The sequence below is a fragment of the Prionailurus bengalensis genome, chromosome C1, assembly GCF_016509475.1.
Source record: "Prionailurus bengalensis isolate Pbe53 chromosome C1, Fcat_Pben_1.1_paternal_pri, whole genome shotgun sequence".
NCBI classification, from domain to species: Eukaryota; Metazoa; Chordata; class Mammalia; order Carnivora; family Felidae; genus Prionailurus; species Prionailurus bengalensis.
The window spans coordinates 208162512-208175802 of NC_057345.1; the positions used below are offsets into that span (position 1 = coordinate 208162512).

Consider the following 13291-nt stretch of genomic DNA (forward strand, 5'->3'; position numbering starts at 1 on the left):
TGTCTACTGAGTAGTTCACTGGAAAGAGCCAGAGGTTGGGCATTGTAGAGGATATTGAGAGGATATTCAGAGCAGTTTCCGAACTTCAGAGCTTACAATTCAACAGATGAGGCAGACAGGTCAACATGACTAACCGTGGCTATGTGGCCAACAAAAGAAATAAACATTGCAGTGAAGGTAAGAGAAAATCACCGTGGGAACCGAGGAAGACGAGTAATCAGTAAACTCTTAATGGAGGCAGCATCATGTCCATTAAACCTTGAAGAAGGACTACGATATTGGAAGAGTCCATCAGACTGAGGAAGCAAAAGCATCAAGATATAAATATGTATTGGAGTAACAGGAAGAAGCAAGGGGCTATTCCATCATTATGTCTTAAGCACAGATTCTGTAGCCCATTCTTCATCCAGTCCTTCCACCCCACCACCCACTCTTGCCCAGTGATGTCCAGAAGTCACATCAGTGATAATGATTAAAGAGAGGACTTCAAGGGGGGGAAAAAAAGAGTCTGAGAAAAGGACAAACCTCAAAAGTATCAACAATGCATTTTTTACTTGAAAATGTGCTGAGAACAGTAGACAGAGTGGATATAGGCATATGTAAATGATATGAAAATTAACTATAAATACACATGTGGGTTTAGCCATCCAGAAAAACTTGCCGGAGATTGTTTCAATAAACCCTCTAGAAGGCACTGTCTGAACACTTGCAGACAAATTGCCATCTTTGTTCCAAATCGAAAGGCTTCAGCTCTCCAGGAAAACTCCACTGGCTTTTCAATCCCTGGTTCTTCTCAACCTTCAGAAGTTCCCTGAGCAAAACCCATGGGGCGTCCTAGCCTTCCAACCGTCAAGAAATAATAGGCACGGCATAAATACCATTAGCTGTGGTAGCTATGCATTCGTGCTGGCATAGCTTAGGCCAGCGTGTGACTAATCTCCATAGCATTTCTAATAACAGTAATCTTTCTCTTCTATGGGGTACAATAACTATAATTTTCACCTATATTGATAAAAATACCAAAATAGCTATAATTTCGTAGTGCTGAAAAACTACGCCATCTTAGAGGATTGCCTAATCATGGCATAGGCCCTTCTGATAATGCTTAAGTTAGAAAAAAAAAAAAACTGGACCCACTTGTCACAAGCTGACAACGTCTATCCATCCCTTCCTAAGTCACAAAGGTAACTGAGCTTCCAGACCCCCGCTATGTTCCCTTCAGGCAAAGATGAAAGGCTTGGCAGAGGAGGATATTGAAATCTGGATGAGGAATTTTATTTCATGAATTTCATTCTATAAACATTTTAAATGGGCCTTGAATCTGTGTTGATGCAATAGAATTGCGGTTTCTCTATTCTTTCAACAAGGATCTACCCTGTTGTACTGTTCAAGACTTTTGGCCCACATTCCCAAATCATTAATTGCATCGATAACTAGTTTTTCTGCACTTCCTGTGTCCCAGTTACGAATCTGGGGAGTTAGAGGTGCAAGAACGGATAAACAAACAATAGCCGCCCTCAAGGAGATCACCTTCTAGTGGTGGAGGAGTGGGCAGTATGTAAGATAACACTGTAGTTAAGAATGCTAGCTGTAGTGAGTGGTAAAGAGAAAGGGTCAAGCAAGGAATGGAGACAGGAAAAGCGTGTACGAGTTGACATTTGAGGAAGAGTGGCATTGAGAAGTAAATATTGGCACAACAGACTTGAAAAAGGTAAGGGAGAAACTTAGGCAGATATTTAGGGGAAATAGCACTTCTGAAAGAGGAGACAGTAAAGGCAAAAGTCTTGGGGGGGAGGGGGCGTAGGCTTGGCCTATTCAAGGAACTGTGAAGAGGCCGGTGCAGGTGGAAGGGAGGGCATAATAGGGAGAGTACTAGGAAATGGGTTCAGAGCCAGACCATATAGATGCCTGTAGATCATCGCAGTAACTTTGGCTCTCACTCTTGAGTATCGTCTGATCTGGATTATAATTGGCTCCTGTTGGTTGCTGTATTTAGATTGCAGTGAAAGGAGTGTGGAAGCAGGGAAAACCAATAGGAGGATATTCCAATAACCCAGGTGAGAGATGATCATGGTTTGCAGCATGTTGGTAATAGCGGAGGTGGTAAGAAGACAGAGTGGATATGTTTTGAAGTTGAGACAACAGGATTGGATGCCAGTTCATGAATGACTTACAAGATAAAGAGAAGAGTCAAGGACTAAACCATGGGTTTTGGTATGAAGTCAGAGAGAAAAGTCTGTGAAAGGAGCTGGAAATTTGTCAAGGAGTGGGAAACCAGGTCCCAGTTACATATAAGATACCTATTGGACATCCAATGCGGATATCGTCTAGACAGTTGAACTAACGAGTGTGGAGTTCAGGGTAACATAACGGGCTGGACATACTGCACCTAAGGAATGAGTGCAGACAGAAAAGAGAAGGGTTCCAAGGTCTGATGGCTGGGCCTCCAATGTTCGGAGGGTGAAGAGATTAAAAAAGGGACAGTCAAGGATGAGAGAAAGAGTAACCAATGAAGTAGAAGGAGAGCCACGCATGCACAGTGGCCTGGACACCAAGAAAAGAAGGTGTTTAACAGTGCCGAATGCTGCTAGAACAAGTTAGATAAGGACTTGGAATTGATCGACACACTTGGCAACTTGAAAGCCATTGCTGATCTCAACAGGAGCCATTTCTGTGGAGAAGTTGGGGCAAAACCCTAGCTGAAAGGAGTTTGAGATGTGAGAAGAGAATTTGGCTAAGGGCACACAACTCTTGAAAGCGTTTTCCTGTAAAGCGAAGAACAGACAGGAAGCAGCAGGTGTAAGGGAACGCGGGGTCAGGAGAGGTTTTTGTCTGCTTCTTTATTTGTTTTGTTGGCTTTGCAGATGAAAGAAATTGCGATCTATTTGTATGCTGATGAAGATCATTCAGTAGAGAGGACAAAGGGGATGCACAAAAAAAGGGAGAATTTCTGAAGCCAGTTTCTCAAGTAAGCAAGAGGGCAGAATTGAGTGCACAAATGGAAAGGTTAATAAAGACTTAGTTACCCACAAGAACAGGAAAGCAGGGAATGTATCGCCACAGAGGGAGGCAGGTGGTAAAAATGGAGTCTGCAGACCTCTTCAGATGGCTTCATTTTCCTCGGTGAAACAGGACACTAGATAGTCATGTGCATATGGAGTGTGGAGAAAGGGTTGAATATTTTTGGACAGAGGGAAAGTATGCAATTATTGTCTAAGAGGAAAGAGCCCGGGTATGTTCGAATTCCAGCACAGCGTTGTGGACCATTTAAGGGCAGTAGGCATGAATTTAAAGTGAAATCAGTCAGCGTGGTTGTGTGTCTTTCTCTTGTTGTGTTCAGTTGTGGGCAAGAAGGTAAGAGCTGGTAAAGGTTTGGACTTAACTAGAATTCCTGGACTAACAAAGAATTTACAATGAAACGTGAGAGACCGGAGGCAGGTAAGAATGATTTCAGAAGTATAATGATGAGCCACGAAAATTAAGATTGGCAAAGTGGGTGGTGGTGAAGAAGAAAAGGGATGGGAGAGTGCGGAAAGATGGGAGGATCCACGGATAACATCTCTTGGGTGGTGTGGGCGGTTATGGGAACTAAGCTACTACAGGAAGTGCACTGGAAATATAGAAGGTCGTTGTTAGAGTGAAATGTTTAGGATTTAGATTTAAGGTAGGTCACAGTTATTGGTAAGAAAAAGACAGACAAGTAAACAGCTGATGGGGGATGGTGCCTGGAAAGGGCTGGAAAGATCATCTTCAGGGATATTGAAATTGACAAGTATTATGAAGGAGCAGGGCTGAATAGAGGGAAGTGAGCAGGAGTTACTGTCTTTGATGAGTGAGGGGAAATGACACAGAGCACCTGATGAACCCAAAAGCAGGGAGTAAGGGGTGGGTCCTTAGCGAGACCTAGCATCCAAAGTACCAACTCAGGGTTGTCTGGGTGGCTCAGTCGGTCAAGCGTCCGACTTCTGCTCAGGTCATGATCTCTCGTGGTTTACAAGTTTGAGCCACGCATCGGGCTCTGTGCTGACAGCTCAGAGCCTGGAGCCTGCTTCGGATTCTGGGTCTCCCTCTCTCTCTGCCCCTTCCCTGCTCTCTCTCTCTCTCTCTCTCTCAAAAATAAATAAACATTAAAATTTTCTTTTTCAAAGTACCAAATCAATATGTGGTCCACCTTGACTTTAAACAATGCTATGTGTCAAATATATTTCATTTTTTAAAAGGCCATTATTCTGGCTATTCTGGATGTCCCCACATTTTAGCATGACCTTTACTGGGGTTTTGTGACCCTCTCTTTAATTCATGTGTTTAATACATCTCGTTTGAAATGGTTTTACGTTCACTTGCATCTAAGATTATTTTCACTAATGATATACACCCCCCTCAAAAATAGTTGAAAAATAAATGCTCCATAAGGAACAAAAAGGAACAAGGAAGAGTTTCAGGGACAGTGGCAACTTCAAAGGAGGGGTAGGCTTCCTTTAGAGCAAGGACGCAAAGAGAATACTCAGAGAAGAGGTTGAGGATGCAGGGGATTTTGCTGATGACTCACCTTGAGTATCAAACAACATAATAGGGGCTTAGTTGGTTAAGCCTCCAACTCTTGATTTTGGTCCAAGTCATGATCTCATTGGTTTGTGAGTTCAAGCCCCCAACGGGCTCTGTGCTGACAGTGTGGAGCCTGCTTGGGATCTTCTGTCTCCCTCTCTTTCTGCTCAGACTTTTTCTCTCTCTCAAAAATAAATTTTTTAAAAAAAGGACATAATAAAAAATGTTGTAGAATATGGAAAAGAGTAGGAACTGGGATCCAAAAAAGGTGATATACAAGGTATAGTGGGGTTTGAGCGTGGGAAATGAGGAATGACTTGGAAGTTTTGTCATAAAAGGCACAGTCACATTAGTCCTGATTGTCCCCAAGGTGGGGTAGGGTGGAGCAAACTTGAGTGCTAAGGTTGGTAGTGAGGATCTTGGCAAGAGCATAGAGATTGCTAAGCTCCTATCTGACTCCTGAGGGAGATATGGACTTCTATCAGGGGTGCAGTCTTAGTGCCCAGGCAGTTTTTTTCCTCCTTGCAGTGGGAGCCTGCAGAGGGCATCTCTTTGGAGGGTTCAAGCTACTCCCTGACTTCTGCTGAAGGAAGCTTCTAGGCAGGGAGAGGGGTTGTGTTACTCTAATTCCAACAGATTTGTCATTCACATCCTTAAATGGTACTTAGAGCTTTCTTTCTTATGCTAGTGAGCAATGTACTAAAGCACTTAGGGGGAAAAAAATCTTTGGATCAGAAATTAGTCAGATGACTCAGTAGCTGGGGATACAATGGTGCTGCAAAAAAGCAGAGATGCTTGCTGGCTGGTGTTGGAGAGAAGTCAGGCAAAGACTAGGCATCCAAAATTCACGTAGCTCCCCAGTGGCCACTCCTGATGCCTGCAACGTCATCCTTAGAGAATCACGGAATTTCAAGTCTGAGACTTTAAGAAAGAAGTACTATGTTGTAGCAAAATGAGTACAGGGTTTGACATCCCCCCTGATTTGTGTATAAATCCCAGCCGGGAGACTCATCAGCTGTTATCATCTCAGTTAACTTGGGCTCAATTCCTAACCTCTGGGTAGAATGTCCAAACATCACAGTGAGGGCATTTCTTTTGGGTGGAGACATGTGCCAAGTTCTCATTCCTGCTTAAGGCTGGCCTGGGAATAGTCACAGGGTTGATTTAGGATGCTAAGAGTGGCTTGTTGCATGCAACAAGAAGTTGAGGAAAATATACCAAGGGCAGAAGATATATGTGGACATCCGCCAAGCATGACATGTAGACTGTACCTAGACCTTAAACTACCCAAATATCCTGGATCTCCCCATAATACTGTCTGCTAAGTTTGTAGCTCTCCGTTTTGAAAGATGTGGGGTAGAGAATTGAGTACTAATTAATTATTAATTAGAAACACTGTAGAGACAATTTACCACTAAGGTCTCTTCCACTTAACGGATTCCAGAATTACACAAATTTGTGTGATCATTAGAAAAGAGTCTGGGGGGAACCTGGATGGCCTCAGTCAGTTAAGCATCTGACTCCAGATTTTGGCTCAGGTCACAATCACCCAGTCGTGATATTGAGCCCCACATGGAGCCTGCTTAAGAGTCTTTCTCCTTCTCCCTCTGCCTCTCTGTGTCTCAATTCTTTCTCTGAAGAAGAAGAAGAAGAAGAAGAAGAAGAAGAAGAAGAAGAAGAAAAGGAAAAGAAAAAAGAAACCGGAAAAAAGGAAGGGAAAGGAAAGGAAAGGAAAGGGAAGGGAAGGGAAGGGAAGGGAAGGGAAGGGAAGGGAAGGGAAGGGAAGGACGTCTGGACAAAATTGTAAAGAAGAAAAACCTGAATTCTGTGTTTTCCCTAAGGTATACAGGCCTTCTCATTGCCTTCTGACCATTCAAGGGTTGCCTCCCCTCCCTACACCTGGTGCACGCGCACACACACACACACACACACACCACCACCACCACCACCACAAGTGCCCTCACTTGGAAATAACTGATACTAGATCCTCATGAGCCTCTCACCATCCCGTCTCCAAAGTCCCAACTCAGCAGATAGGGCACTTCCCATAGAGGCAAAGTAGTGAAGTGGTGAAGAAACCAGGCTTTGGTAACTCATAAAACCAAGTGTCTTTGGGAAAGTTATTTAACCTTTCTGAGTTTTGCCTTCCCTGATGTAAAAAGAAGGATAATAAGAGACCCTTGACAACGTTACAGTACAGACTAAATGAGGTCAAGTGTTTGGGGCCTGGTGCATTATAAACATTCAGTAAATAGTAATTACTTATTTCCTTGTTTCTGTTACAACTATGACTATTTTGTGGCCGTATATATTTTCTTGCGGTTGCTGTTTTTGCTACTGTTGTTGATTCCCTGTTGATCTGTTAGCAGGCTGAATGCTGATATCACTCTCCCAACGTGATACACATTGTAACAAGTAGACACTGCCTAGCCCACTCAGGATTTTCTCAAGAACCAGCGGCAAAAGAGAGGGCAGCTGATGTTTTCCACTGTTCCTGCGCCCACTTACCTGACAGTCCGGGGGTCCTTTAGCCCTTCTCAAATCATACAAAAGAGGCATCAGCCTTGTCTTCTGAGGACCAGAGTGATTTGGAAATAGGTAAGTTGCTTCCAAGTCTGTAGTTATTTCTGATTGCCCTGAACACGGTGTGTTTGTTTGTTTGTTTGTGTTTGTTTGTTTTTCAATGCTGGTTATGGGTCTGGAAGACTTAAGTGTATTTATTTATTTATTTATAAATCAGGGGTACAAGGTATAACTATGACAATAAAAGGCTTATTCCATAAGTGATATATATGAGAAAAGCCATAGGCAAGCAGTAAGCTCTGGGCTGTTGGAGGATTTGCATTCTATAAGCATGCAGCGTAATAATACATTTGCTCTTATTTCTTACCTGGGTTGGCAGTGGAAGGTAAGGAATTTCTCTTTGTGCTCCATAGTCGCTGTCTCTGGCTTTCCAGAATGAATAGTCCACAGTTGTCGAGAAATAACATTTATTAATCAACAATAAAACACACAATAGAAAAGGCCTTATGAATAAAACTATATATTTATAATGCTTTATTTTTTTGATCCAATACTTCACAAAACACTACAGACAGTAACAAAATAATTCAATAATTATTAAAAACTTTCCAGAGAATTATAGGATACTCTTTATAATATGTGAGCATCAACAAGGCCACAGCCATTAAATACACTATTAAACACTATCACACATATCTTTCTTGATTAAGGGATATGATTAATTTTTATCCAGAAGTCATAACATTGACACATATCCATACACAAGAGAACAACTCAGAATAAGTGAAGCAGATACCCCAGTGAAATGGAATCATCTGCCTTTATATCATTTAAAGATATTACAGTGTTAACAGGATAGAAGTCAACACACTAAAGAGAAATGTTGGGGTTTTCTTGGGGTTCAAGGAAGAAAGTAGGGCAATTGATGAAAACTCTTACATATTTTCCATTGCTCTCTTAGCAATATGCTCCCTTCCCTTTTCTACCTTTTCTTGGTTGAGGTATTCCAGCACTTTCATTAACAGATCTTCATCCAGGTACTGTCTGTTTGGGGTATCATCATTCTTTGGGGGCCCCACAGGGAGCCTTTTGCTTACCGATGCCAGTCTTTCAGTCTCCTGAGAGCTACCTTGATTCAACTGCTCTTTGATGGCCTGCTCAATTTGGTCCTCTTCCTGTTGGTTATCTTCAGGGGAGACTTGACTTGGAACTCGCTTCACCTGGTTTGAATTCATGATCTCAGGGTATTTCACTAGCATCCTGGCCAAGTACTCTCCTAATTCTTGATCCTTGTCACTCAGGTTTTCATACGCCATTTGTCTATTCTCAACATCTGGCATCCACGCACCTTTGGGAAGCTGGTTCGCTCCAGATCTTCCAGGACCGTAGGGGAGCCGGGGCAGAACTTTCTCTCGGTTGTACTGACTGGAAACATATGGAGGCTTTTGGTTTGCTGCATTTTCCATCCCTAAAAGACTTAAAATGTCCTCAACAGTTAGCCCCTCTGGTAGGGCCTGTGCCACAGCACGACCGGGTGTTTTAGAATAACCATTCTTGGAGAGCATTTTGTTTGGGAAAGCGTCTGGACGGTCTCCGTCAACCTCTGAGATGTCATCTAGGTCAACAGGAAATTCCACCTCCTGCTCGGGTTCCACCGATCCATTTGGCTTCTCTCCAGTTTTGAGCATGTCAATTAAGTCTTCAGGGGGTATCTGTAAATTCCTTGAGATTTCAATCAGCTGATAAATAGACTGAGAATCAAGTGGTTTCTCAAAAAGCCTGGTTGCTCTTTCCCCGCTTTGCCCATTCTGTGCCCTCCCACTGCCTGCAGCATTCACTAACCTTCTCAGATAGGCAATTACTTTGGAGACATCATCTGAGAGTTGGTCTTTACTCTCTTTCCGGAGATCTTCATCCTCGAGGCCCAGCTGCCCTGAACGCTTCATTTCTTCATTGATTTGATCATTTTTTTCTATATTCTCCTTGCTGTCTCTTACCTCTTCCTGGGTTTGGCTCTCTATTTTTTCTTCTACTGGGTTCCAATCTTCTCCCCCAACCACATCTTCATAGGCAATGTTATTGGCCTTGTAGATACCGTCTTCATCATCTGTATAAAGTTTTTGCTCCTCATCAACTCTCTCACGCTTCTGGTTGTTTGGTCCTGTCAGTTTCCCTAGCTCTTGGAACACAGATTCTAGTGTGGCAAGACTTTGAGGAGTATATTGTTCCTCCACTATTTCATTTGTGCGTTTAAAGGGGTTATCCCTGGAATTCTCTTCATACATAGGAGGGAATCGCATGTGCTTGAGCTTCCTCTCTGGCCATTGTTGAGTCTCGTAATCATCAGGCATGTCCATTGGAAAGTTCTTTTCTGAATTCAAAGCATAGGGCTTTTCTTTTGGTGCAGACTGAGGCTCATTTTCGGCCTGTCTCAAAGCTTCAAGTATTATCCTCATCCACTCATCTTCACTCAGAGAATCCCTTGTACTTTCTGGCAAGCGACTTTCATCACCATTTTCTTTCTTCTGAAGAGGAACAGAGATACCTTGGTAGGGATTGTAGTCTGGGCTGTTTTCTTCTTTGTGAGCTTGTTGTCGGAGTTTTTCTATGTATTCCAAAGCTCTGATCATTTCAGGACTGGGAAACTTTTGGGCATTCTCCAGTCTGAGGTCTGGTTCTTTCTGAAGCAGCTGGTTTCGCTGAAATGAAGCTGCTTCATCTCCAGAGATGAGGAAAATTAAAGGGATCAGAGACAGAGCTGCTCCAAGCCGGTGAGTCTTAGTTTCTGCCATGTTTGAAAGATGTCCCTAAAGCATAGAAAATATGAATTAACACAAATGGAAAACTAGAAGTCACTATAGCAAAAGCAGTAACTGACCATTGAGGGAAAACACATGGCAAAGATTGTTTCACATTAAACTTAGGATGACTCTTTTTAAAAGCCATACATATTTCCTATACAACCCCTCACAAGCTAACTGCAGGAATCCAGTGAAATTGTTACCCAACTACATCAATTTTGCACGGCATTCACTTGGTTAAAATAATAACCAAAAGACTGATATGAGGTTTTGTTTTTTAATTTGAAAAACATGTAGTTTGTCTTTTTTTAAAGTGTGCATTGTCTTTAAAGTATGCATTAATAATGCATTAAAGTATGTTTTTAAAGTATGCATTAATAAAAAATTTCCAAGGTGACTTTTAGTTCTCTTGTAGAGCATTCCTACCAAAATCATTGGCCAAAACAATTAGTCGCCTTAATTTAAAACATGATGTATGTATGTACACGTGTACACACACACACACATGCACACACACACAAACACACACACACGCACACTGAATTATTTCCTTAAGGTTGTATCAAGAAACCATGTGGGTTAGTTCTTGAACTGTCCATCTAATTTTGTTGTAGAAACACCACAGCAGTGACATTATATATTATGAAGTAATACAGCATCTTAACATCAATCATACTGAATTTCCTTATGGATGAATCCTACTTACATATATTTTTCAGAAATAACTTGTTCTTACACTGACACTAAACCCAACTGTCAATTTTAAAAGTTCTATACCTTAATAATCTCCGGAATATGGATCTTCTCTGGTCCCAGCTAGCAGGCTAACCTAGTGAAGTTTCTTCCTGTGTAAACACGCTAAGAAAGTAAACTTTTAAAATGCCTGTGTCCCATATTTCTTCTAATAATTTTGTTCATGACTGTCTTGCAAAATGCAATCATGGTTATATTTTTCATCAGCCTTTAAGAATACATAGTAAATAATAACAGATGCTTCAGAGAGAACATAAGTTTTCTTAACCAGTCTATTTCTGAATTTGTGAGTGTTCAGATTCAGCTTGACTTATGTCTGTGTCTATTTTGGTGTGGACCTGTGAAATCTTAAATGACTCATACTGTTAGAAAATCTTAAAATAACCACTATGTAACTCCCCATTTAGATAAACACAGACAATATGTTGAATTCTTCCTACTTAAAAATCTTCATTCATTTTTTTTCTCCAATGCTTCATAATCTCACATATGAATTAGCAAGGGGATTATTTTTTACATGTTTTACATTAACATTGCTAACATTGAAAAACTATTTTAATATTTGCAATTTTGTTGCAAATAAATGTAAGGAAAGATCACATGTTTGTTCATATCTTACTTGCATCATGATTTTGTGACATATAAGCTAAGTTTTATGGGCACAATTTTCTGTTAGCTTAGACATCAATTGTAGAAAATAGCATTTTTCACTAGAGCATTTTGGTTTTTAAGTAATACTTTCAGTTTTTAGACCTACAAATGGTTGTAGTTAGAGAAATTTCTTTACCATAAATGCATATTTATTAAAATGTTTCCCATTAATCAGACTACTTAATTTACTGAAAGAAAAAAACCTTTAAAGGCATGTCAGAGAAAACTCTTCAAATGTTTACTATGAATTAATGTTTCCTGTAAGAAACTGTAACATTTAAAGAAGTGTAAATTCTTAGATTTAAATGAAAGTACATTCTAATTTCTTCTTTATATTATTTCAGGATTAATTTAGCTTTGATGATCTATTTCCAACATTGGCATTTGAAATAGTAGTTTTAAGAATCTTAATGAACTTATTTTCTTTGAAACCAGTATCCAGAAGTAGTCTTAACATATGAGTTATGTGTTTGTCTTTGAAATCATTATCTTGGAGATGGGCTTTGCTGTGGAATTGGGGAAGAATACATCATGCGGTTATTTAAACCACAGCCTAACACATGCTATCCTTTGGTCATTTATAAGGTTCAGTTCGGATGACATAGTTATTGCCTTTGAGTAAGACTCGAGGGATTTCTTTCCCAGGTAGCAGCTCTTCTACATACTAAAGATGGTTTCGACAGCTCTAATATCCTATGTACAATTTGAACTAAAGCTTCGTAAGCTAAAATGTCTTTTCTATTGAAATTAGACTGGAGCATTGACAAATACAGATGGGTATATCTAATTTGAGCAATTCTACTAATTAGGACAGAGAAAAAAGAAACACTAGTCCCATTAAAAATTTACAGTAAAATATTGTACCACCTCTTTCATTCAAACATAATAAAAATATCTTACACAGTTATGAATGTTTTCCTCATGGAAATTCGAAATTATCATCTCTCTATAATTCGTGGTCACATCCAACCTATACCCCAAGATAATATTGCACCCTGAATAAAAGGAAAAGCCTGTACTCAGGATAATTCTAATTTTACTCTCCTGGGACTAAAACTGGGGAATGACAATGTAAGCCCTTTCAGAGAGTATCAATTCAGAAAATAATTTTAGATAATTTATTCATTTTGAGCTCTTGTAAGGTAAATGTCAAAGAAAATAAGAAAAACTAGTTCCAAAATTGGTTGCCTCTATGACTAATGTGTTTAACAGCCCTTGAATGATTGGAAACCTACTGCTAAGAATATTAAACATATAAATTATATCTCTGGCTTTGTATCTAGTTCTAGAGAACAAACAATACATTAAGGAAAGAAACAAAATATCAGGTTTAGTTAACTTTACATTAATATGGGTATTGACACTATAATCCTTAACTTTTTCACACTTCTTACATATGGTTATCTAAATAGCATAATGGTTATAAATATCCAACAGCAAATGGTATACATCATAGATTCAATTCTATATGTAAATATAGATTTATCTATATATAAGTATATGTCCTTGTATTGGTTGAAGAGCAGCAGGTTGCTATTCAGTTATTCTATAGATAAAAGGTTGTCAAAAGGTCTTTTTATTCTCAGCTAGGATTTAAGGAAAGAACACGCAGTTTAGAACTTTCCAGTAAATCGAAGGTAAAGCAGCCTTACCCCTTTTTTATATGGCAGAGAAGGTCCACAGCATGTCCTTCCCAGTCCGCCTGGTGAGCTGCTCGGGCCGTTTCAGCACCCGGACAGCTCCTCGGCTTATAGGGAGCCGCCGAGCCTGACTCCGCACTGCCACACTGACGTCACCCGGCTCAGCCACAAACCGGAGCCCAGGCGAGTTTTTTCAAAGAACCCGAGAGAAAATAATCACTTTATATATTTAAGGGGGGAAAAAATGCTGCATGCTTACGCCACCTGTCTTTTTGTGGCAAAAATTGCAGTTTTCTTTTCTTCTTTCATCAAAATTTTTGAGACTGGCTCTGCACAATTTCCCTTAGAAAGAACGAAATCTGTCAGACAGACGGCTAA

General features: G+C 40.4%; 1 protein-coding gene across 1 annotated transcript; it reads right to left on the reverse strand.

Moving 5' to 3' along the window:
• Positions 1-7587: 7587 nt before the first annotated feature.
• On the reverse strand, positions 7588-13054 carry SCG2 (secretogranin II). The gene is made up of 2 exons (XM_043577977.1): positions 12926-13054; positions 7588-9875 (listed from the first exon to the last, which is right to left on the reverse strand). Exon 2 carries the CDS (start codon positions 9858-9860, stop codon positions 8004-8006), a length of 1857 nt encoding a protein of 618 aa, XP_043433912.1. The 5' UTR covers positions 9861-9875; positions 12926-13054; the 3' UTR covers positions 7588-8003.
• Positions 13055-13291: the final 237 nt, after the last annotated feature.

Bases quoted from the DNA above. Each gene is read 5' to 3' on its own strand.
- SCG2 (XM_043577977.1), bottom strand. From the start codon at position 9,860: ATGGCAGAAACTAAGACTCACCGGCTTGGAGCAGCTCTGTCTCTGATC.